The sequence below is a fragment of the Canis aureus genome, chromosome 38 (assembly GCF_053574225.1).
Source record: "Canis aureus isolate CA01 chromosome 38, VMU_Caureus_v.1.0, whole genome shotgun sequence".
NCBI lineage: Eukaryota > Metazoa > Chordata > Mammalia > Carnivora > Canidae > Canis > Canis aureus.
Window position 1 is genome coordinate 115,910 of NC_135648.1, and position 24,341 is coordinate 140,250.

General features: G+C 46.2%; 1 protein-coding gene across 7 annotated transcripts in view; it reads left to right on the forward strand.

Moving 5' to 3' along the window:
• The window catches only part of DISP1 (dispatched RND transporter family member 1), a 153,337-nt gene that overhangs the window by 69,328 nt on the left and 59,668 nt on the right, over window positions 1-24,341 (forward strand). Inside the window, exon 3 of one of the 7 annotated variants that reach the window (XM_077886566.1) lies at window positions 992-1,095. The exons of 5 other annotated variants lie outside the window; for them this stretch is intronic. Coding sequence is in view for 1 of the 2 variants with exons in the window: in XM_077886569.1 (XP_077742695.1) it covers window positions 15,986-16,103 (118 nt within the window). In the remaining variant the exon portion in view is untranslated. Of the gene's footprint in view, window positions 1-991; window positions 1,096-15,985; window positions 16,104-24,341 lie in introns of all 7 variants that reach the window. One more of the 7 variants, XM_077886569.1, reaches the window with a different exon arrangement.

Genomic DNA, 24,341 nt, shown 5'->3' on the forward strand with positions numbered 1-24,341 from the left:
ATAACTCCAAATATGTGCAGGTACCCTTGTAATTTTCCAACAGAGGGGGTGCCTCATGCCCCAAGGTGGTGGTGTTTGTTTTGCTTATTTTTTTATTATTTATTTTTTTAAAGAATTTATTTTCTGGAGAGAGCGAGAGAGAGAGCAAGTTCAAGCAGAGGGAGAGGGAGAAGCAGACTCCCCGCAGAGCAGGGAGCCCAACGTGGGGCTCGATCCCAGGACCCCGAGATCATGACCTGAGCAGAGGGCAGACGCTTTACCACCTGAGCCACCCGGGCGCCCCTGTTTGTTTGTTTTAACTTACAGGTACTAATAAAAGAAAAATATTTTTGGATGTAAATATTTACTGGAACTTTGTTAGTCATAGGTTTCAAATAGCACTAACAAAGCCATTATTCACATAAAGCTTAAAAAGTAGTCAATCTTAAAACTTGAGGAAAAATATTGGTAACAATTTGACTGTATTTGGGATGGAGAAAAAATACTAACGCTTTTCTTGGCTAAGGTCTCTGTGGTATAATCAGTTGATCTTGTAGCAGGCTTTTATTTTTTCTTTAGAGGAGCACAAAATTAGCTTTAAAAGACCATGAGAGTGTAGCCAAGACCTGATGCAGCACCTCCCATTGACGGGGGTTCTTTGCCAGGAGCCGGCGCGGCCTGCAGGAGCCACAGCAGCTGACGTACAAGCCCATAACCGAAGGGCTAGTTGACTTATGCTGCAGAAGAACAAAATCAATTATGCAAGATGGAACAATTATAAAGAAAAGTGGGGTGCAGGGGGAGCTAGATGGCGCTGAAGACGAAGATGCAAAGCTACGAGCCACGTGTGCAGCCCTGAAGGCCCTGCTGGGTCAATGAGGCAATGAGGGAGCAGCCAAAGACACTGTCTGGTAGACCAGAGTCCCTTAAAATCAGGGTGAACCAAAGACATTCTCGAAGGATGGTTCAGAAACAGCTGTAAACAATGGGACACTGTTGGGACATCTTACAGATTGATCTGCTGAAGGGCCTGGAGTCATCCGAATAATCAGAGTTTAGATGACTTTTTAAAAGAAGACGAGAGTCGAGAGGTGGAAGCTGCATCCACACACACGGGTGAGTCATTTTTTAAACATCTGTGCGATTGGAACAGGACTTTGGTCCTCTGTGAGCCTTTTCTGCCAGTAGCTGTTCACCCTGAGGTCACGCCTTTCACTGTGATAGAGGCTTTGCTCCGCGCATTCCTGTTTACACTGTTAGGCAAACACAAAGCTAAAGCCTCAAATAGTGAATTCCAGGGAACTTAAGGTCTTGCACGCGGCTTCCCTGGGCAGGAGCAGTGTTAGCAGGTGACAGCGACGCCCCTTCCTGCTCCCCCCACCCAGGAACAGGGAACGTTCAGCGCGTTTTCCCTGCATTCGTGGCTTGAACAGCTGCCGAAGGTTCAATGCCCCGAGCACCCTGTGCTGTGTCCTGGGTGGGTGGGTGGTGGGTGGATGCGTCTTCTGGGGTGCTGCCTCTCCCTCCCACGATCTCCCCCAGGGGCCGCCGAGAGGAGGCTGCAGACCCTGCTTCCCCCGGAAGCAGGTCTCCTTCCTCACGATCACATTTAGAGGACGCTGAGAATCCGCTCCTTCCGACACTGGCAGGTAAAGGAAGGACCAAGGACTTCACGGCAGCCTAGAAAACTAGAGGAGCGCAAAGAGAAGCATTTTAAGTAAACAGTGGACATAAAATTCTGCTATAGGAACCGACCTTTATCCAGCTGGTTCCCGTTCCCTAGTCTTGCTCTTCCTTCGATAAACAGAGAATGTGCTGCAAATAGGCTTGTTTGTATTAGGAGCTTTAGTCGTGGAGTCAATTGTGGCTGCGGGATTTCTGGCTTAGAGGGTATTTTGGAAGCTGTACTAAAATATCAATACCTATGACTGTGTTTCCCCTGGAGAGGTTACGCCACACCCCGTCCGTGGGGGCGTCGGCAGGCTTTCCTCTCGACGTGCAAGTCAGAGTAGCATTTTGTTCTGAACAGAACTTAGTTCAGTACGTTAGTTTGCCTTTATTCATTTATTTTTTAACTTGACATTTTTTGGTTGATGCTTTTGATTCATGTCTAACCAGGAGTCCTTACATTTGATGCTTTGGTTGGCCCAAGGGGCTCTGGGGCTTTGGTTAAGCTTTCAGACCTGTGGGTTCATAAGGGAAGGTCTTCAGGGGAGGAGCTCTGCTCTCTGGGTAGCTTTACCCCAAGTCACAGGATATTCAAGCACAGATGCCCTAGGTGGGGAGATGTGGGGCTCGTAAGGAGCACCTGCACCACTTCATGGCAAAGCATTTCCATAAACCCTAAAGTCATGTAGTAATACAATGTTACACTTTTCATAAGTTTACTTACTTTTGAAAGCAAAACCTTAAAGTGTTCTTTTCAGTTTTTAAAAAGGTATTTTGATTTTATTTTTTTAAGATTTTATTTTATTTTTTGCATTTTTTTTATTTTTTACATTTTTTAATTTAAATTCAATTTGCCAACATATAGTATAACACCTATGTGCCACCCGGCACATCACGTGCCCGCCTCACTGCCTGTCACCCAGTCACTCCATCTCCCCACCCTCCTTCCCCTCCGCAACCCTTTGTGTTTCCCAGAGTTAGGAGTCTCTCAGGGTTTGTCTCCCTCTCGAATTTTTCCCACTCATTTCCCTTCTTTTCCTTTATTTTAGAGACAGAGTAAGAGAGAGGACTAGTGGAGGGGGGAGGTGCTGAGGGAGAGGGAGAAGCAGGTTCCCCGCAGAACAGGGCACCCAATGCGGGGCTCCATCCCAGGACCTGAGATCATGACCTGAGCCAAAGGCAGGCGCTTCACGGACTGAGCCACCCAGGTGCCCCTAATTCTTTAAAAGATCTTTAAGGGAGCTTCTGTACCTTAAAAAATTAATTTCAGAAAAGCTGATTTCTGTCGTTTAGAATTAACCAGCAATTGAGATTTTATATGTAAGGAAACAAAGTGTAAATACTAGCTTTTTGGGGTATAAATAAAAGCAGCATTTTAATTAATGTATCTTGATTTGGCATCTTGGTGTTTTGTTTTTTCTTCTCTCCTGAGCAAAAGCTTTGCCCTGTAATAGATGAGGGCCCCGAACGTTACACCTCTAACTGAAATTGGCTCACTCAGGGATGGACGTTTGCAGACCATTAGTTTTATAGTTATGCTTGTTAGTGTAACATTTGTTTTAAAAGCAGAATTTTTAATATCTTAAATGATAGTTCATTCTCTGGCAGTAAGACACCTGGCTTAGTTGTTTAGGACCTCAGTGATAACACCTTACTTCTCATTTCCTTTGCCATGTAAAATGTGTCAAGTACTTTTGCCACAGACAAGCACATTTCATGCACATGGGCCATGCACGAGCATGTGTGGTACTGGTTGTTGAGAAGTGAGAGTTGCTGTGCTGCTGAGGTTATAATGAGGAACTGAGTGAAATGCATCCTGTATTAGGTGACCTCATGTGATACCATATGATGACTTGAATGACTGCTAAACCAATTTCGGAAATTATATAAGGAATATCCGTATATAATAACATTTTAAATTTCTGTAAATAGAATTGTCTGAATTTTCCCCTGCAGATCATTAAGAATATTTTTCAACATAAGGTCATTGTTTTTAGGGCATAAAACATCAACAAGAGAAGAAGACAGAAAGCAAACTGGTAATATTGTAATTTCATCAAAAATGATGAGATTGATATCCATGAAATATAAATTCGTAAAAATACAAATTGATCAGAAGACCAAATTCTTTTTTTTTTAAGATTTTTATTTATTTATTCATGAGATACACACACACACAGAGAGAGGCAGAGACACAGGCAGAGGGAGAAGCAGGCTCCATGCAGGGAGCCCGATGGGGGACTCGATCCCAGGACCTGGGGTCACGCCCTGAGCCGAAGGCAGACGCTCCACCGCTGAGCCGCCCGGGTGCCCCTAGAATTAGAGCCTTGACACATCTTTAAAGGAAACACTACATGAGCGTAAAAGGGATCGTCTGACTTTCTTCTGAGACTAACATGGAGTGCTTTGAGCTTTTCTTAATTTTTCCATATGGTCTCTACCACATGTTCATGTCGGGAGATAATCAAGAATAAGATATTTGTACATTGGAAATCATTTAAGATAAAATGTACTTTGCAAATAAATACAATCATGTTATTTTTCAGTGATTTTTTTTTTTCATCTTTGAAGATTTGGCTTCTAACTTCAATTCCTCCTTGCCAGCATGTGAATTTTTCCTTACTCCTGGAGGGCCATTCCAATCTCCTGCACCAGAAAGGAGCATTTGCTCTTGCCAGTATAGGGTGGCAATATTTGGAGGAACTCCAGTACAGTGGCAGAAGGGATTCAAGTCTGGTGGGATCTTGTCTCATCTGTATTACATTTAAAAGTGTCTTTTTCCAGACGGGGCAGGAGAAATCTTGCAAATGTGCAGGTTAATGCAACGGGGCCAGATTTTTCTCTTTGTAACTTAGTGAATGGAGAGAAATAGTCTCTGTATGTTTCCTTTGTTCTAGTTTTAAAACCTCCTATGTGTTCCACTTTTAGGGCATTTCCCATTTGTCTGACTTGCTTTTCCATGGAATTTGTCAGAACAAAGACAACATTTTATGGTGGGATTACATACATTCCTTGTGTCCCTCTGACAGGCCAAACCCACCAGAAATAACGGTGAGGGCAACGATCGACGGGATGTTAAATATCAGCGTAGGGTATCGGTATAGATATTTGGAAATTCTTGAGTAGAGAAATTAAGAGTCCTATCAGAGAAGATAAAAAAGATTAATTTTCTTTTTTGTTTTAAAGATTTATTTATTTATTTATTCATGATAGACAGAGAGAGAGAGAGGCAGAGACACAGGAAGAGGGAGAAGCAGGCTCCATGCAGGGAGCCCAACGTGGGACTCGATCCCGGGACTCCAGGATCGCGCCCTGGACCGAAGACAGGCGCCAAACCGCTGAGCCACCCGGGGATCCCCAAGATTAATTTTTCAAAGGAATTTTCCAGAAAGAACGTTGAAGTCTGTCATGTGTAAGGATTGTACTGCGAGAGGCCAGATTACGGCTGGAGCAGCTTTTAGGGAAGATGTGTGTGTCCTTGCAGCAAAGGACCTGCGAGATAGTACCATTAACTAAAGAAATACCAGTTAAAATAAGGCAGGAGGATAAATTCATGTATTTTCAACCTACATTTTTTGTTTTTTAAAAATGAGGAGGCCCAGTACTTGTTGGGTTGAAGGGTGCAGAGGGCGGTTTGGGGTGCAGTTAAAGCACCGCAAGGAAGTCCACACCCTCTGGCTCAGTAATTCCAAGCGTAAACATTTATCTTTGGAAAGTAATTTAAAGGACTTAAACACAGTGCCCCAGAAACCCAGGAAGTACACATGCTCCAAGTGCTGCGTAGAAACCTTATTTTTCCACTTTACACATTTTCCAAAATAAAGGGCACACATTTGGTGCTCAGAGACGGACTGTGCAGCAGTCACACGACACAGTCACACGGCCCCAGGCGCACAGGTCTGTTCATCCTACATCTGAACTTGTGCGTGTGCTTGCACGAGCATCCCGGACACCGGCCAGGGCTCTGGACACGGGCTGTGTGGGACGCAGTTCTGTGCTCATGCAGCGAACCTGGACGCTGTGCTGACTTTGCTTATAAGTAGACAAATGCAAAACGCACGTGCACAGCGGCGAGGCCAGTCACGCCCTGTAAGGTGAGAGGTTCGGGGCAGCAACCGCGCCGCTGCCAAGTCCTGCGCACGAGATGCCCGGGAAAGTGCCTGTCCTTCGGCGTCCTTAATGTTTCCTCTCGCATTCTTTTCTCTAGATCCTGGTTGCTGGTTGGGGCTTCCAAACTCCTCCCAGGTACCTGCATCAGAATTCCTTGAGCTGTTTAAAAATATAAATGAACTCTGGTTCATTCATGTGCGCCTTTTTTCCAAGTTTTTATTCTGAAATAATTTTAAACCCTCAAGAAACTTGGAGGGGTGCATGGATGGCTCAGGTCCTGCTCTCAGGGTCCAGGGATGGGTCCCAGCGTCAGGCTCTGTGCTCAGGGGGCAGTCTGCTGGAGACTCTCCCTCTGCCCCCTCACTGTCCTCACATACACGCTCTAGAATAAATAAAATGTTAAAAAAAAAAAAAGCTTAGAGTTCCCCTTGACCCTTCACCCAGCATTTCTTCCTGTTATCCCACGTAACTATAGCACAGTTATTGACACAAGGGAATGAGCATTGGCATAATATGACTAACTGATCTATAAGCCTTATTTAAATTCTGCTAGTTTTCCTATTTATATCCTTCTTGTGGCCCAGAATCTGATCTAGGACCCCTCATTGCACTGAATTGCCGTGTTTTCCCAGGGTCTGTGTGTGATGATAGCTCTTCAGTGTTTATCTTCCATGTCCTTGGCGATTTTGAAGAGCACTTTATATATATATATATATATTTGCATATATATAAACATCTCTCAATTTGGGTCTATCTGATGTTTTCTCATGATTAGATTGAGGTTCTGCATTTGGGGCAGAAATACCCCAAACGAGAAGCCTGCACTTGTCAGGACATCACATCAGGGAGTGTGTGAAGTCAGAGTCTGATGACTGGTGACACTTTGATTGCTTAGGTAACGTGTCTGCCCAGGGTTTTTTTTTTTTTTTTTTTCTCTGTAAAGTTACTATTTTTTCCTTTGTAATTAAGTATCTTGTAAGGAGATACTTTGCAAATATCCCATTTCTCAAAAAAAATACCACGAGGCCGATACAACAGTCATAATTCTTTCAGTCAAGGGCACCTGTGGTTTGATGATTTCACAAATACCCTGATTCCCACCAAACCCAGACTCTTGCCTGCAATAATTATTACTGTGATATTTGCTTAATTTCTTATCTCTGCCGTTCCTTCCATGTTCAATAATTGGAGAGTAACTGTAAAAAGAATCGTCCCTTTTTCCTAGCATCCGTGTTTGTGTCCGTCCAGCCTCATGAGTGTTTATTTTACTCTGTGGGTTCTCACCCGACACCATTGGTAATTTGTTTTCCCGCTCAGATTGTTGTAGCCTTGGCGCTGTGAGCTCCTCTGAATCAGCTTTTGTCTTCCTTCCACCTTTTTTTAGCACCTCTATACGTCGAGACATCACAAGATATCCCAGTTGCCATATACTTTTCCTGCAAGGGCTCTAGAACTCCTAGGGTTTCCTATTGGAGAACGGAGCTTAGAGACCAAGGTTCGGGCTCTGGGCCCCTCCCTGCGGCTTGCGTGTCCTTGCTCGTAGGCCTTTGGGCGGCAGCCGGATGCACAGCTACGCTCCGACATCTGTTTGAATATCTGTGTCTAGAAACGCAGTGTTCCTACCGCTCGCTCGTGCCGCGTCGGGCAGAGTTCCTTCTAACGCTCCTCCCTTTCTCACCTGTAGCTCCTTCCTCCAGCAGTGAGAGGCTCGGCTCCCAGTATCTGTGATATATTTGCTTGTCTGTTCAGATCCTGCACACAGAAAGCCGTGACTCCAGCCGCAGCCCGTTTTGTGTCCCAGGGGCCACCTGGCAACGTCTGCAGAGACGGTCAGTGGCCCCGGCGCAGGCGGGTGTGCTGATGGCATCTCGCTTCCCGGGAGGCACAGGACAGCTCCCAGCCCGGAACCAGGTGGCCCTTGGACAGACAGCAGGTGCTTCACTCACTAGCACATAGCATCTGCGTAGTTACTTCTTTAGTCCTACGGTGTTCGGTGCAACAGTGCTACTGATGCATTAGGGCAGTTCTTTCCTCCAGCCCTTCAGGGCGGCTGGTAGGGCTCGTAACCCAGTTAGGGTCGCCGATGGACTGAGCGTGTGTTCTAAAAGTCAGAGCAGTGCAGAAGGATGTGCTCAGAAAGTGGGGATCTGTTTGTATGAGTGCCCCAGGTGGTTCTGATTTTACCTTTTTCAGAACCAGTGGTGTAGCTCATGGGCTTTGAAGTCAGACCTGAACTTAAATCCCATGTCTAATCAGGTATGTGATGTCCCATAGGTCACTTTCTCTCGCTGAGCCTGTATTTCCAGGGGTTGTGGTGAGGGTATGAAAATACTTGTGCGGTATTTACCAAAATGCACGAGATTGGAGACCAGCTGAGAGATGTGTTCATTCTTTCATGTATCTACTTAATTGATAAATTGCATTGCTACCATGTGCCGTGTACTATTCGCTAATGAGACAAAATAACGAAGACATGGTTCATGCCTTTGAGTGGTTCACATTTTAGGGGCGCTGTTGGCAGTTTTGCAGAATATATAATGGCCATTTCTTACGTTGATGTGCAATATAGGAGACTAAGATAATAGCGAATCATGACTTTATGGAAGCTTCACCCTAGAAAGCCTAACGGGTGCAGACGATGTATGTATCTCTGGTGAGCTCTCGTGGTAAAAAAAAAAAAACAAAAAAACACAAAACTATAATCTAGAGATGTAGATCATTATGTTCTCTGACTCTCTCAAATAGAAGTGATTTCAGGTTCCTAAGGATGTCTAGATGTCAGACTGTTTGAGTGAAATTGAACTGTCTCGTGAGCACTTATAGTCAGGTGTTCAGAGTTCTTGGATACTAGGCATTCAGGTGGTTTTTAAAAATATATATGCAAATGTTCTAGAGCAGTGCCTCTCAATTTTAGTATGCACAGAAGTCATCCAGGGATTTAGTTAAAAAGTAAAATCAGTAGATCTGGACCGGAGCCTGGGACTCCATATTTATGACCAGCTGCTGGCAGATGCAACTGGTTGTGGGTCACACTTTGAGCATCAAGGGTTATTGCATGACTTGGAAATCATATTTTCTGGCTTTGGATCCTTGCTCTTCAACTTATTAGAGATGTGCCTATTATTATTAGTCATTGATTTCAATCTTAGCAAATTGTACCTTGAGGTTATTAGCTATTGAAGTCTCAACTTGTAGCAGATCAACATTTTAAATTAACAGTGCGTGAAGAGAAACCTCTAACAACTAATTGGTAGAATTGAAAAACAAGTGCCCTGATTTGGTATTCCAGCTGAAGATGTGCTTCTCACATTTGGATCTCCATATTATCTTTAAGATTTTTCTTCCCGATTGTGACAGCTACTAAAGCTAAGTACCTAAATAAACTGAAATTAGGACCAGAGTGGTGTTTTGTTTTGTTTTTTTAGTAGGCTCCATTCCCAGCATGGAGCCCAAGGCAGGGCTTGAACTCACAACCCTGAGATCAAGACCTGTGGTGAGACCGAGAGTCACATGCTTAAGGGATAGAGCCACTGAGGTGCTGCAGGACCAGAGGTTTAAAAAGAAAAGAAAAGAAAAAATATGTGTATGTATATACATACACACAGGTATAAAAACACTGTTCTCACTATATTAATATATAAATAATAAATAAAAATGTTTTCTTGGAATAGATTTTCAGCCATCAATAAATAAAGCAACACATTGTATTGCTTACATTGTCCTGCTAAAATTTCTAATCTCTATGTTTTTGAATTTAACTTATTTTTTGGTATAAAAGTACATTTCTGTAATTCATATTCTAAATCGGGGGTTATGTGCTCAGGTGTACAAGGAGTGGAATATAAAAAAGTTTTGATTTTACTGCAGAGAAAAAAATGACTTTTTTTTTCTTTTTTTTTTTTTTTTTTTTTTTAGGAAAATGACTTTCTTTTGAAAAAAATATTGAGGTTAGATGTGAATGGTTTGCCAGTTAGACTAACAGAAGATCTCCTTAGGGTGTTTCCAGGAGATCTGACACTGAGAAACTCTTTGTGATCACTTGATGTAGCTCAGGTGGACTTGGGGCCGTTCACTTGGAGCTAAATGTCTGTGGCAACAGCACATCCTTTCCTCCCCAAAACACAGGGTCAGGGACCTTAAGGGAATTTAAGTGGCCAATTAGTGTATTCCACGAACTAAACGGAATTGTCTTAGTCCCAATTAATGAGGGTTCCAGGACCTTCAAAACAAAATAATTATTACAGGCATGTGACAGTAGGTATAGACGGATTAGCCACCCTGGCAGTGTAGCAGCACCAGCCGCTCGGGGCCCCCTAATTCTCAGGCCTCCTGCTCTGGAGAGCCCTGTACACTCTTCCCACTGGTTGGGGACCCCGTTTATGTGAGTTACAGCTGTTGGTCTTTACCATAGAAGGAATTAAAACAGAATTTTAAGATATTCATTAATTCATTAAAAAGTAAAACAATCGCATGTTAACATAAGTATTTCGTGAAAAATAGCTATATTTCTCCACGTAAAGACTGAGAATAGTGGCATTGTTTTATGCTATTTACAGGTAGAGGACACCTGGTTCTTCCGTCTGCTTTTCCACTGTCTGTGGGACACTCGTGGGTGAGGGGGACAGAGGGATATGTGGTGACGTCACGTAGTTCTGACCTCACGGGTGCCCTGGGAGCATCTTGGTTCCTCGGCTAGGGAGGGGTCGCCGAGGCTCCCTGAGGTCTCCTGCAGAGGGGACCCCTCTCCCCTGTTTCAGCCTCCCCGGCTGCATCCGTTTGAGCCCCAAGTCAAGCTCTGTGGTCCTCTGACTTCCTGCTGTGTCCAGTAAAGGCGGTCTCTTCCAAGTTCTGAAAAATACACTAAATGGATAGAATTTACTCAGTTTTGAGTTTTTCTCTTATAAATTATTCATATCTGTTCTCACCTCTTGTTAGTGAACATTATGTAGAAAGACAAATGAACGGTGAAATTACATTATTATTAATGCAAGACCTTGAATATATCATATAAAATTCATAAGCTTGTTTTTTGTTGTAATATACAGGCCCTTGGTTGACTTTTGTTTAAAAATAATACGTATCCATGGGATGCCTGCGTGGCTCGGTTGGTTAAGCAACTGACTCCTGATTCCAGCTCAGGTTGTGACCTCAAGACCGTGAGATCGGGCGCCGAGTCGGGATCCGTGCTCAGGGCAGAGTCTGCTTGGCGTCCCCTCTCCCTCTGCCCTCCTGCCCATTCTCTCTCTCTCTCTCTCGGTCGCTCGCTCACTCGCTCGTTCATTCTCACTCTCAAATAAATCTTTGAAAAAAATACCCAGTAATATTTTCTGCAATGGAAAGATTCCTAATTTGTATTAGAGAAGTAACTATACTGCGTTTTATGGCATCTCACGCACTCAGTGTGACCCTCATGCAGACACGGTGGAGGGGAGGAGGGCCCTGCCGCGGGCGGCTCAGGAGGCCCAGCTGGGGTGTCACCCGCTGTGTGTGAGGCCGCCCCTCCCGGGGCCCGGTCCATGGGTGCTGCAGGACTGCAGAGGCAGGGGCAGCGCCTGCCGGGCTCAGGGGCTTGTGCGGTCGGGACGCGTTTGCTGAGCACCTACTGTGTGCCCCTCGACCTCCGCTGACAAAGGCCGAGAACAGGGACAGTGAAGGAAGACGCGCGTGGCTCTCCGCGGTGGGGTCGCCTGCGCTCGTGCTCCAGGAGGACTGCCCAGGCCTCAAGGCGTCTGAGCACCGCGCGGCTGGCGGGGGCAGCAGTGAAGTTGCTGAACTTGTGTAGACGCGGCGCGTCCCGGAAGCTGCGTGTCCCCTGACGCCCGAGAGCTGTTGTGGGCGCTTCCTTCGAAGCACAGTGACTCAGGCGGTCTTGCCACGTGGGGCCAATGGGCGACCTGGAAAAGCCTAGAAAGCAAACCCTCTGCCAGAGGGCGGCTGAACTTGGCTACGGGTTATTTGAAGCACCGTGTTTACTTAAAGAGCTTGGAGAGCTAATCGAGTTTCCCCAAAGGCAGAGGGCTGGTTAAGAGGGTGCCTCGCGGGCGGCTGGGCGGGACGTGCCCCGCCGGGGACTTGCGCGCCTCTCCGGAGGGCCAGGCTACGGCGAGGGACAGCGAGGGACAGCGCTGCGTCAGCACCGAGGCTGCGCTGAGATGTGTAGAATTAAGGGTTTCTAGTGGGAAAAAGTCATCACAGAAGCTGCAGGTTCGGTTCAGAGATACGGGGTCGTCAAGTTTCTCCTCCCCGATGTCAGGTTAATGGGAAATTGGGAACCAAGAGCCGGCTTGTGTCACCCTCTCACGCCTAAAACCTTGCTTGGTAAGACAGGCACGTTTTTAAAATACTTGTTTGAATACCTGAATCACAAGCCTTATTTTTCTGCAACTTGTCATCCTTCTGAGTGGCTGCTCCGATCACAGCCAGGAGACCAGTTGGGATTAAAAGAAACTTGTCAGAGTATTTTCTTGTCCCATTGCTCTTACCCTCCTGGGTCAAAATACTTAGAGTTTCGGGCACAAGAGTTTCTTGACCTAAGTCACTGCTGGTAAATATCACATTGCTCTTTAAAGCATTTTTATCGGGGATCCCTGGGTGGCTCAGCGGTTTAGCACGGGCTTCAGCCTCCAGGATTGAGTCCCACATCGGGCTCCCTGCATGGAGCCTGCTTCTCCCTCTGCCTATGTCTCTGCCTCTCTCTCTCTCTCTGTCTCTCATGAATAAATAAAATCTTTAAAACAACAACAACAACAACAAAACCAAAATAATGATGTCTTTGAGAATGGACACAGAGCTTTTACCCTAACGTTGCCAACAGGTGGGAGTGTGGTTCAAGGGTCACGATAGCAGAGAAGTGTCACTGCTGACCCTTTATCATCTGGTTGTTTGAATCACTGATGCTGGGATCTGATTGGGACTCTTCCTGGGTCCTTGGCTGCTTGGTCTTTGAAATACGAGTATGGAACTTGGAGGAGTCCAATTTGTGGGTTGTGGGTGGGTTTGCAAAGTGGGTCTGCCTGAATTAGGAGCAAGTTGGCATTTCATACCAGTTGCTTCATTTAGGACCATTCCAGGTAGATGGTGTACTTTACGGACTTAGCTGAGGTGGTCACAGCGTGGCTGTTGTGGGGTTTGCCCATGCTCCGCTCAGTGACGTGTGTGCAGCACAGAGAGAGGCTGCTGGTAAAGTCTGATCCCAGACTCAGAGGCCATCGCGCTGAGCCTCCCGCATGACGCAGGGCTGGCCGCTGCACGGGTGTGGATGCCACGGAGCATCCACGGAGCATGCACACCTGTGGAGCAAACCGTCTTCTCCAGGGTGACGTTTCAAGCTATTACATATGTTGGACCAGCCAATCGTAAGAAGGAAAGAGTTTTTTAAGGTAAAAATTTTTGTGGTAGTTTATTTAATGAAAAGAGGTAAAAGTTCTACTCTTGGAAGATATTTTGGTGTCTTTATTGTTGCCGTCCATTGAAGACAACAGGCAAACCGGACGGTGTTCCCAAAAATCCTTATTTTCTCCTACAGACATCCCCAATCTTCCTAAACACAATGCTACTACCCTTTGTCAGAACTCTGAACATTGTAAATTTTCCTTTTATGTTATTTTAGTGACAACCTTATCTTGAGCCGTGTTCTGTGTTTTGGTCGGTTTTCGTTGTTGTCGGAAAGACTTTTAAGAGATTTGTTAGTTTAGTTAGCTGTTTACTTGTTTTTAACCTTGAGAACTTTTAGATAAATACTTTGTTTTTCTCTGAGATTCTAACTCTTGTTAAAAATGCATTTTATACTTTGAGTCATGTTTTTCTGATTATGGTGTATTTTGGAAAAGAGTGTTAGGATCCTTTCTGAGGTCAAGAATTTTTACTTTAAATTGAACACCAATAAAAAATAAATAAAAAATAAAAAATAAATAAAAAATAAAAAATAAATTCATTATTAAAAAAAAAAACCAACAACAACAAAAAAGAATTTTTACTTTAAGAATGAGGGAAGAAGAAACGTCAAAATCCAAGTAAGCTAGTATTAAATAAACTGCTATTTAATCCTTTGAGAGCCGGGGTTCTGTTTGGTGTCCAGTTCCCTTGTCTGCTGAACTGATTAATGATAGGGGATCTGTTTTCCCCCAGTAAGTGCTTTTCTGCAATTCCTGAAGATGCCTATGCAAAAGGAACTCTTTCCAGAGATTTTTCTGATTAAAGACAACAATGCAAACACTAGCACCTGGGACACTATCTCTCGGCTTGTGTGATACCATTTTCTCCAAATATGGCTTTGAATTGATTTACCATTTTTCTCATAGTCGTAGCCACATATTATTACAACCACATGAAATGTATGTGCTGTGGGCCAAGGCCATAGGAAACAGAAAAAAGGAAAATCCTTCTTCTGTTAGAAACTTAGGATACTGGGTGGAAATAATTTTTAAAACTTTCTCGATGTTGTGCGGCCCTGGGTGCTCAGTCGGTTAAGCATCTGACCCTTGGTTTCAGCTCAGGTCGTGATGTCAGGGTCACGGGACGGATCCCCCATCGAGCTCCCTGTTTCTCTCTCCCTCTGCACCTCCCCCTGCTCACTTTCTAAATATATAAATACGATCTTTAAAAAAAGTTCTTAATGTTGCTAGCGTTTCCTCAGCAGTAGTCTAAGGAAGACACTTTTCATTACTGACAATCTTGAAAAAGACATCTTGTCCTTCTCCATTTTGCTGTTTCAGAGCAGAAACCTTACTGAAGAAAGTATCCCAAAGTTTTGTGTCTTCCGTCCATGAATTTAAATCATTTTGAAATCCATCATAGCTGACAGCTATGCCTCTGGAGTCCTTTTGTTGGCAAACCTTCTTAAATATCAGATGGAAAGCAGAGGTGAGCTGATCAATAATTATTGTTACTAAAAGAGATGTCCTTTAACATATAGAAGGTTGCAGTCCCCACACTTCTGTTATTCTGGGAACTGCCTGCCTTATTAAATAGGCTCATTCAGTCCTGTGTTCAACACGTGTCATGAGCTTTCTCCGGGCCCCACTGTCTGTGATGGAGCCAGGAGCGGGCAGCGGTCCCAGGTCCTGCTCCTAGTGTTCGCTGCCGGGCTGGTTCACCAGGCGCCAGCCAGCCCCTGGCGCTGCCCTACAGGCGGGGGTCACGCTCCGTGGAGGAAGAAGTGAGCCATAAATAAGTATGTACGTCGGTGATTAAGCTAATTTCAGGCAGGGATCAGTGCTTCAAGGTCCAGGAGTGCTCACCGTGGGCGTGGACAGATCTATGTCACCGGGGGGAGGAGGAGACAAACACTGGTCAGTCACAGAGATAAACAGGGCTAAAGCCACAAAGGAGAAGTGCAGTCCTAGGGGACCATATGAGTGGGTGGGTGGGTGGGGAGGAGTCCATTTTGGGGGAAAATAGGGAAGATTTCCTGGAGGAGGTGACATGTGGGCTAAGACTTGGGTGACGACTAGGTATGTCAGTCTCTGAGCGCTGCCACATGCGGTGCCCCGGACTGGACGGTTAGGGCGATAGAAGCCTGGATCAAGGTGTCCCTTCAAGGTCTCCAAGGAGGATGTCTTCCGTCCTCTCTCCCAGCTTCTAGTGGTTTGCTGGTCGGCTTTAGCATTTCTGGCTTGTGGACACGTCACCCCGTCTCGGCCTTCATCCTGACTTGGGTGTTCTCCCCGCGCGTGCACGTGCATGTGTGTGTGTGTGTGTGTTCACCCTTCCCCTTTACGTCAGGACACCGGGCATCTGAGTTCATCTCAAGAAATTACTCTGTTGACCGTGTTTCCAAATGAGGCTCCATCCTGCGGCACTGGGGTTAGGACTTCAGTGGATGGACTTGGGTCATGGCAAGTCCCAACACCAGCCATTGGCCAAGTGAAGACAACAGGATGGAAAACCTTTTTCTCAGGAAGTGAAGACAACGTGTGCAGCGTGGCCCACTCGGGGATAGACGTGGGAGCCGGGGCAGTGCGGTGACCCCAGGACCTTGGAAGGGTCTGATGGCTGCAGAGGCCACAGGAGCCCTGAGCACGGCCTGCAGGAAAGCGTGATCACCGTCTCCAGGTGCTGGCCTCCAGTAGCAGGAGTTTGTCTGTCGGGAGGCAGAGAGGCTGCGGCTGCAGCTGCAGAGGAGCTCGTGGGTTCGGGACGTCCTGGGTCAGAGTTCCCTAATGTCGCTCGGGAACAGGATCTCAGGGATGAGGGCTGGGACTCAGAACCTGAGGGGACTGTGTTTCAGGAAGAGGTCAGAGCAAGCAGCCCACGAAAAGGCAGAAAGAGCCATCTGCAGCAGGAAGTGCCTGGACGGTGCCCTGTTTGGAAAACCGAGTCCGAGGCGTCTTGGGACCGCAGGACGGGTGAGTGGGGTCGGGTCCTGCGTGGAGGTCAAGGAGGAGAGAGTGGGGGAGGGACGCGAGGCCAAGACGGGCTCTGTAGGAGGGGAGCGTGGAAGCCCGGCTGCTGCGCGTCGAGGAGTAGAAAGCAAAGCAGGTGTGAATACGTAGGAAGCACGTTTACCTGGGGCACAGTTACAGGAGAGCGTAAAATCCCGGGGAGCGGGTGGAGCATCAGCGTGGAGGCTGCTCCAGGCGTGGTGGCAGGTGGCACGGCGAGAGGCAGGGGCCCCGTGAGCTGGGACGGGCCGGCGACAAAGAGACGCAAGAGCGGTGTTTCCCTGCACAACCTCTGTCCTTTTCTCCAGACCCCAGATGGTGGAGAAGCCAGCGATGTGGGGACCCTATTGTAACTGTCCCGTGGGAGCAAGGCCTACGAGTCCAGGCAGAGGTTGCGGATTCCCAGGCCCTGGGCGGAGTGGGCGGGAGAGCAGTGGGCTCCCCTGTGGCTGCCGACTGGGGCGTGCATGTCCTCTGTCAGTCACAGGCTCACGCACACACTGCACTTTGTGCGATCCAGGCAGTGCCAGGTCGTCGCGGCCGCCTGCAGCTGCGCGTCACGCCCGTTCCCTTGCGGGGGTTCGCACACGGCCCGACTGTGTTTGCTCGTGGTGGCCGGGTCGCGGAGCCTGGTCCCTGCTGCGAGTGTTGCGAATGCCTGAGGAGCCACTGCCAGGAGCGGGGGATGGGGGGGGTGGGCTCCAGCAGAAAGTGGACCCGATCCTGCTCTGAATTAGCAAAGTGATCCTGACCTTATTGGCAAAACCAAAATCGGGGCAAGCAGACAAAATTTCTCTGTTAAAAATGGAAATGGCCGTGGAATTTAAGAAATAAAGCAAGTGAACAAAGGGCAAAACAGAGACAAATCAGGAAATAGACTCTTAGCTCCAGAGAACACAGTGATGGTCACGAGGGGGAGGTGGGCGGGATGGGCGGGAAGAGGTGCACCTGTCGTGATGAGTAGCGTGGAATCACTGGGCCGGACACTCGAAACTAGTATTACACCGTATGTCAACTATCCTGGATTTTAATAAAGCAAAAAAAGGACATGAGTTTAAATGAAGGGAAATACACCCAAATGTCCAACTTGGAGATGACACCATTGGTGCAAAATGAAAAAAGTTTGTGTCTGAATCATTTGTCATGAAAAAGAGACTAAGACTGTCGCCGTTTTGTGTATTTTCAGTTTTTCATTTAAAAGACGTTTGGGGTGCTGGGTGGCTCAGTCAGCGAAGCGTCTGAGTCTTGGTTTCGGCTCAGGTTGATCTCAGGGTCGAGCTCCAGGCTGGCTCCAAGCTGGGCGTGGAGCCTGCTTGCAATTCTGTCTCCTTCTCCCTCTGCCCCTGCCCCACTCGAGTTCTCTCTCACCTCTCAAAAAACAATGATGATAAAGATTTAAAAATTAAAAAAAAAAAAAAAAAAACAATGATGACTTTTGGGTGCCAGGGTGGCTCACGCAGCTAAATGTCCGATTCTTAGTCTCAGCTTGGGGCTCAATCAGGGTCGTGACTTTGAGCACCTCATCGGGCTCCACGCCGGGTGTGGAGCCTACTTTAAAAATTAAAAAAAAAAAAAGAATAATAAATTATGATGACTTTTATATATCTTTTCATTTTTAAATGATTTTTTGTTGCACATTTGAGTTATGTTCATTTTAGTTACTGTTTTCCGTTTTCGATGTCTATGAGGTATAGATTGTTTTTACGTTATTGAAATATATGATCTTATTACAATATACTGGTTAATGATAATAACAACAACAAACCTTGCCTTTGTTATTAAAGCTCTTGTATTACAGGAAATCTCTGAAACCTTTAATATGATCCAAACTTGGAAAAACCATTCATTGGGTATATAATTTCTGTCACTTGTTATTTAAAACATAAATAAACACACGAAAAAATACAGACTGACATATGATGTTGAGGATTCTCAGGGATTCCAGTTTCTTGTTTCAGAAACTTGAGGGATTTGCCACCTGAGAAACTGATTTGACCCTAAAGCTAAGGTTAAGGATGTGGGTAGGAAAACCAGCACTGAGTAGGAAGCACCTCCACTCTCCTCTCTCTCCTTCTGGGAAGGAACTAAAGATGCATGGAAATAGAGATGAATTTCAAAATCTAAAAGATGGTTTGTTTTCTCTCTAAAGAAAGACTGAATTTTTTTTTTTTAGGGTTCAAAGTGTAATTTTATTTAGATGTTACTTGTACATAATCTATAGTAAGATATATAACAGATAAAAATTGTTTAACAGGAGGTGTTTTTTTTTTTTAATACCACTTTAAGTTCAGTTTACAACAGCATTGGTAATACTGCAAGGTGACAGATACTCTGATTTATAAAACAAAAATTAACTTGCGTCTTGACTGTGATGGGCAAGCTGGCTGGCCAGGGCAGGGCGGCGGGGGTGGGTGGTTCTGGTCGGGAAGAGCCGACCAGGGGTGGGCGCGAGGGCCAGTCGAGCGCCCGGGGAAGCATTTTGGGGGAATTGCAAAAGGAGCTAACCCCCTCGGTGCTTTTTTGCCTCCGTACTCATTTCAAGTAGTTAACTGAATAACTGTCCACTTAGGAAACTAGTTTAACCCATTTTAGTGTTACTTTGGCTTATATTTATTGTTTTAAAAATAAGTGATCTTTAAAAAGATTTATTATTTATTTGAGAGAGAGAGTGTGCATGCACCCCGCAGGTATGTGCACATGGGGGGAGCAGAGGGACAGGGAGAGAACCTGCCGGAGACTCCCCACGAAGCACGGAGCCCGACACGGGGCTCGACGCCACCACCCCAAGATCACAGCCTGGGCTGAAACCAAGGGTCAGATGCTTAGTTGATGAGCCACTCAGGCGCCCCAGTAAGCGACCTTTTTTTATTTTTTTATTTTTTTATTTTTTATTTTTTTAGTGATCATTTTTAAAGAATGCTGAAATACACACTCGGCCATTCTTTTCAACCTGTTCCTATTCCTTGTTGGGGGGATGTCGGGAATCCATCCGCAGCAGCAGTTGCCTGGTTCTGAGCCTTCATATCAGGACGGAGGAAATGATGTGCAGTTCATCTCTTTAGAAGAATATGATTGATAGACGAGCAGTCAGTAGAACAGAACAAAGAGTCCAGAAATAGACCCACATGGATAACCAAGCGAGTTTTCCGCAGAGGTGCCAACGTCATTCTGTGGAGAAAGATTAGTCTTTTCCACGTGTGCCGCTGGGTTGGCTGGATCTCCTGCGGGACGGCTGAAATGGCCTTGATCTCTGTCTCACGGCAAATACCAAGGTCTTTAAAAAATAGATCATAGACCTAAATGTCGTAAAACCGAAAACCAAAAGTTACAGAGCAAAGGAGAGGAGGCCTTTGTGTGCCTAGGGTAGGCAGCGATGTCTGTCTCCGTCCGTGCAGGCGTCTGCAACAAAGCACGGGCATGGGTGGCTTAGGAAACACAGATTTAGTCTCTCACGGCTCTGGAGGCCGGAAGCCCGAGGTGCAGGTGCCGGCAGGTCGGTGGAGGCCGTCCGCACGTGGCGGAGGGGGCTGTGGGGCTCCCCGGGCACTAATCCCGTCCCAGAGGGCCTCTTCCACGTGACCTCATCACCTCCCACAGGCCCTTTCCTACCGTCCTCACAGTAGATCGAACAAGCATCCAGGCCATAGCAACTCCTTAGGACAAAGTCACTATTCATGAGATTAAAACAAACGAACAAAAAAGTTCTGATCAATTGGACTTCAAGACTGTACACATTTGTGGCCTCCAAAAGTTTCTATTTAAAAAATGAAAAAGCAAGGTGTAAAGGGGAAAAAATATTTGTAAAATAATGCCTGACAAAGAACTTGTATCTAGAAGGTTTAATGAACTTTTACAATAATAAGACAATGTCTTCAAAATCTGCAAACTTGAAAGGACACTTCAGTTATCTAAAATTCAGAGTGGGGACGCCTGGGTGGTCCAGCGGTGGAGCGTCTGCCTTCTGCCCAGGGCCTGGTCCTGGAGTCCCGGGATCGAGTCCCGCATCGGGTTCCCTGCATGGAGCCTGCTTCTCCCTCTGCCTCAGTCTCTGCCTCTCTCTGTGTCTCTCATGAATAAATAAATAAAAATCTTTTTAAAAAATAAATAAAATTCACAGTGAGGGGCACGTGGCTGGCTCAGTCAGTGGAGTGTGCTTAACCATAAGATCTAAACAACAAAATAAAATTCGCAGCAAGGTACCGGTTCCAGCGCCTCGGGAACGTGTCCACGCTGTCGTCAGAACACATTTGGTTAGAGGCGTAAGAGCTGTACCTTTGTTGTGTGTCAATTATCCACCAACAGAGCTGCTTACAAATAAGAACCTGAAGTTGTGTTTTAAATAATTAAAATACTGTTAGCATCTAGTTGTCCGTATTTGTTAAAAAGCATTCGGCCAGTTAAATTTGCGAGGAGTCACTGTGATCTCGGGGGGCGGGGGGGGGGATCGTTAATCCTCCGGGGGCCGCTCCGTGGCTGGTCCCGAGTAGTCCCATCCCGCGCCCCACGGTGTGCGCTTGAGAAGCGACGCCGCCCGCCCCATCCTCTCCGAGAGCAGCTCCTGAGCATCCGCGGCCTCACTTCGGTCGAGTGGCTCGCGTCTGTAACCTGCGCGCCGGGTTCGTTACCTGTTCTGTATTTTCAGAGGCTGAAGTATGTGGCGTCGCCGTGGAACGACACCTGCCGTAGGAATGTGCACGTGTTCATCTTGGGTTGACTCTAGGGAAAGCCCTAGCTCCCCCCGAGCCCGGGACTGCACCTTCTCCCTCCGTCGTGTCCCGCACCTGTGCCCTCGAGCTGCTTGATGCCCTGCACATGCCCCGTTAGCATCCGATTCTCACTAACCGGGTTCTTTGAGCTAAAACATGAGCTTTCTTGCTAAATGGTCTTATCTGTAGAGCTGCAGTCACTTTCTCAGGGGTCGGTTATAGAACATGGAAGACACTGTACTGCAGGGGTGTAAACGCTCTTTTGGGTGGAAAAAGTCTGCACTAGATGATGTATTATAAAAGGTTAAGCCAGTATCAAAATGTCTCTTTTCCAGAGGCAGTAAGTGAGATTATTTTTAACAGACTGAGCTCACACGGCAGCTGAGGGAGGGACACAAGTACTGAAGCATCGGTGTTTTGGTTGGTTTTTATGCGGCATAGAACAGTCTTTGAAGAGGAAAAGTGATTCTGTTGAAGAACAAATGAAAAGTATTAGGTAGTTTATAGCTCTTGAAACGCTTCCTGCTGAATTTTTGGTTTAATGATCATTTTTTTTTTCCGATTAAAAATGTACCTAATACTCTAAGCCATTTCCTTCCTTTTTTGTTTTTGAGATTTATTTATTTGACAGAGTGAGAGAGAGAGAGAGCACGAGTAGGAGGAGGGGCAGAGGGAGACAGAGAATTCCAAGTCGACGCCCCCCTGAGCACAGAGCCTGACCGGGGCTCCACCTCGGGGCCTCAAGGTCAGAAAGGAGCCAGCACACCATAAGCCATTTTCATTTTTTTAATAATAAATTTATTTTTTATTGGTGCTCAATTTGCCAACATACAGAATAACACCCAGTGCTCATCCCGTCAAGTGCCCCCCCTCAGTGCCCGCCTCCCAGTCACCCCCACCCCCCGCCCTCCTCCCCTTCCACCACCCCTAGTTCGTTTCCCAGAGTTAGGAGTCTTCATGTTCTGTCTCCCTTTCTGATAGTTCCTACCCATTTCTTCTCCCTTCCCCTCTATTCCCTAAACATTATATGTTCTCATTCATTTGGGGAACATAAGCCATTTTTCAAATGAGCATCTCTCAGGAGCTCCTGCACAGCTGCCTGGGGCTGGCACCTGGGGCTGGTGGGCGAGGCTCCTTTTCCCTTTCTGACGGGTGCTGGGTGCTGCGATGCACCCGGGCCAGGTCACCTAGTAACATCACGTGACTTTCCTTCCCTTGCGTCTCCTGACACCTGAGCTTGGATTTTGGACTAGTTTAAATCGAACAGTTGGGGGACTTGGGCCCTAATCCGGTTTATTATAGTACATAACTAATACTGAGCTAGCTGAGCTTTTGTGACTTTTAATCTTTGATGCTTCTGAGAAAAGATTTAAATGTTTTTGGAAAAGATTTAAATATTTTTAGAAAATAAGTTGCAAAAAAAAAAAAAGTTGCATGTACATTTTTGAGCAGCTTCTATTTGAAACAGCACTTGGCGTGAATACAGTCTTTTACTTTTTCAGCGGATTCGTACAATAAGGCCACGAGAAAACCAAAATTCACAAGAATTGTGTTTCATACAGTCTTGCCACAGCCTTGTGCTCTCTCCTGGAGTTTTCAACCTGTTGATTATAAGGAGGAAATCAAGGAAGTAGAGTCTTAGATTCTAACGGTAAGAGGATATCTACAACAGTTTTACAAGTTACTCACTTTCGGGGTGCCTGGTGGCTCCGTGCTTGAGCGTCTGCCTTTGGCTCAGGCCGTGACCCCGGGGTCCCGGGATCGAGTCTCACGTCGGGCTCCCCACAGGGAGCCTGTTTCTCCCTCTGCCTGGGTCTCTGCCTCTCTCTCTGTTTCTCAAGAATAAATAAATAAATAAATCTAAAAAAAAAAAAAAGAGTGCAACATATGCTGTATCATTAGGTGAATTTGTGACATTAATTAAAGCAAGTAAAACTGAGGTAGTTTAGTTCCTAAAACCCCGAAGGGGCTCAGGTGTTGGAGAGTGGACGTCGCCTTATGAACATGCGTCCTTAGGACCGACCAGATGGTGGGTAGGAGGGGGCTCTGGGCTCAGATGCCAGCTTTTAGTGTCCTGTCTGCAGTTTGGGTAAGCCTTTGTTTTCTCATCGATGAGATGAGGGCCGTCCCGGTGCTTGCTCCTCTGGGGGCAAATGAGGATTCATCAAGGCACTGGTCATGTGAAGCCGTACTTAGGTTGTCCACGGGACGTCGCGGGATGGGGAATTTGGATCCACTGTGTCAGTACATGACACAGAAAATAGAAAATCTAATTGGTGAGTGGCTTTCACTCCGTTGTACCTTCATGTGTTGTTTTTCTTGGCTTCTGTTTTCCTTCTTGTGCTGGAGACCCAAGGAATGAATCAGACTGTGGAAAAGTAGCAGCACCCTTCACCACGTTTGCAGATGGGTGATATATCACTGAGTCATCTGAAAGACTGGAATTTGCCTGTAATTATGCTTTAAATGAAAACAACAATAACCAAAATAACCCAGGACTGACTTTAAAAAAATACTATTTTTCTAGAGCAGTTATAGTTTCATAGCAAGTTGGAAAGGGAGGTGGAAAGACCTCCCGCGTGCCCCCCGACGCCACTTCTTGGAGTGGACAGACCTACACTGACACAGGATCACTCAGAGGCCGCAGTTTTCTACATTAGGGTTCATTCTTGGGGTTGTGTCTTCTGGGGATTTGGGCAGGTGCATCTGTCATTATCGAATCACTGCCCTCGCGAACCCTAGAGCTTCACCTCCTCACCCTTCCTTTCCCCTTGCCCCCCAGCAACCATGGATCTTTCTATTGTCTCCATAGTTTTTCCTTTTCCAAAAGGCCCTATAGTTAGAATCATACAGCAAGTAGCTTTTCAGAGCAGCTTCTTTCACTTAGAGATAAGCATTTAAGTTTCCTCGGTGTCTGTTTGTGGTTTGAAAGGGTCATTTCTTCTTAGCTCTGAGTAATGTCCCATTGTCTGCATGGATCACCGTTCATTTATCCATTCATCTGTTGAAAGACATCGTGGTTCCTTCCAGAACATACTTTTAACGCAGGATAATAACTCACCTGACAAATTAGGGATAGATCAATATGGAAGTAGTGAACCGCAATCCCAGGTGATCCCAGTGTGATCCCACTGAAGTTAATTATGATCTTACTTGTGACCAAAGCTAATATTATTATAAGAACAGAGTGATGAGCGGGGGTCGAAGTGAGGGGCTCGTCTGGAAATCTGGGCGTGGGCGGAGGTGAGGTCTTATGTTTGTCTTGTTGTTATTTTTTAAATGGAAAAAAATAAGAGGTTGTGAACCGACGGGAGTGACCCAGTAGAGAGGGAAGATTTTGCAAGAAGCGTTGGACAGTAGCCTGTGAGGTAATGGCATGGAGTGCACAGGTGCAGGGTCAGCCTTATGGGCAGGAACAGCTTATCTCTGGAAACCGGCAGGTGTCAGAGAGCTGGCCTGCCTGCAGGTGCCGATGGGCCCGTGGCAGTGATGGTTC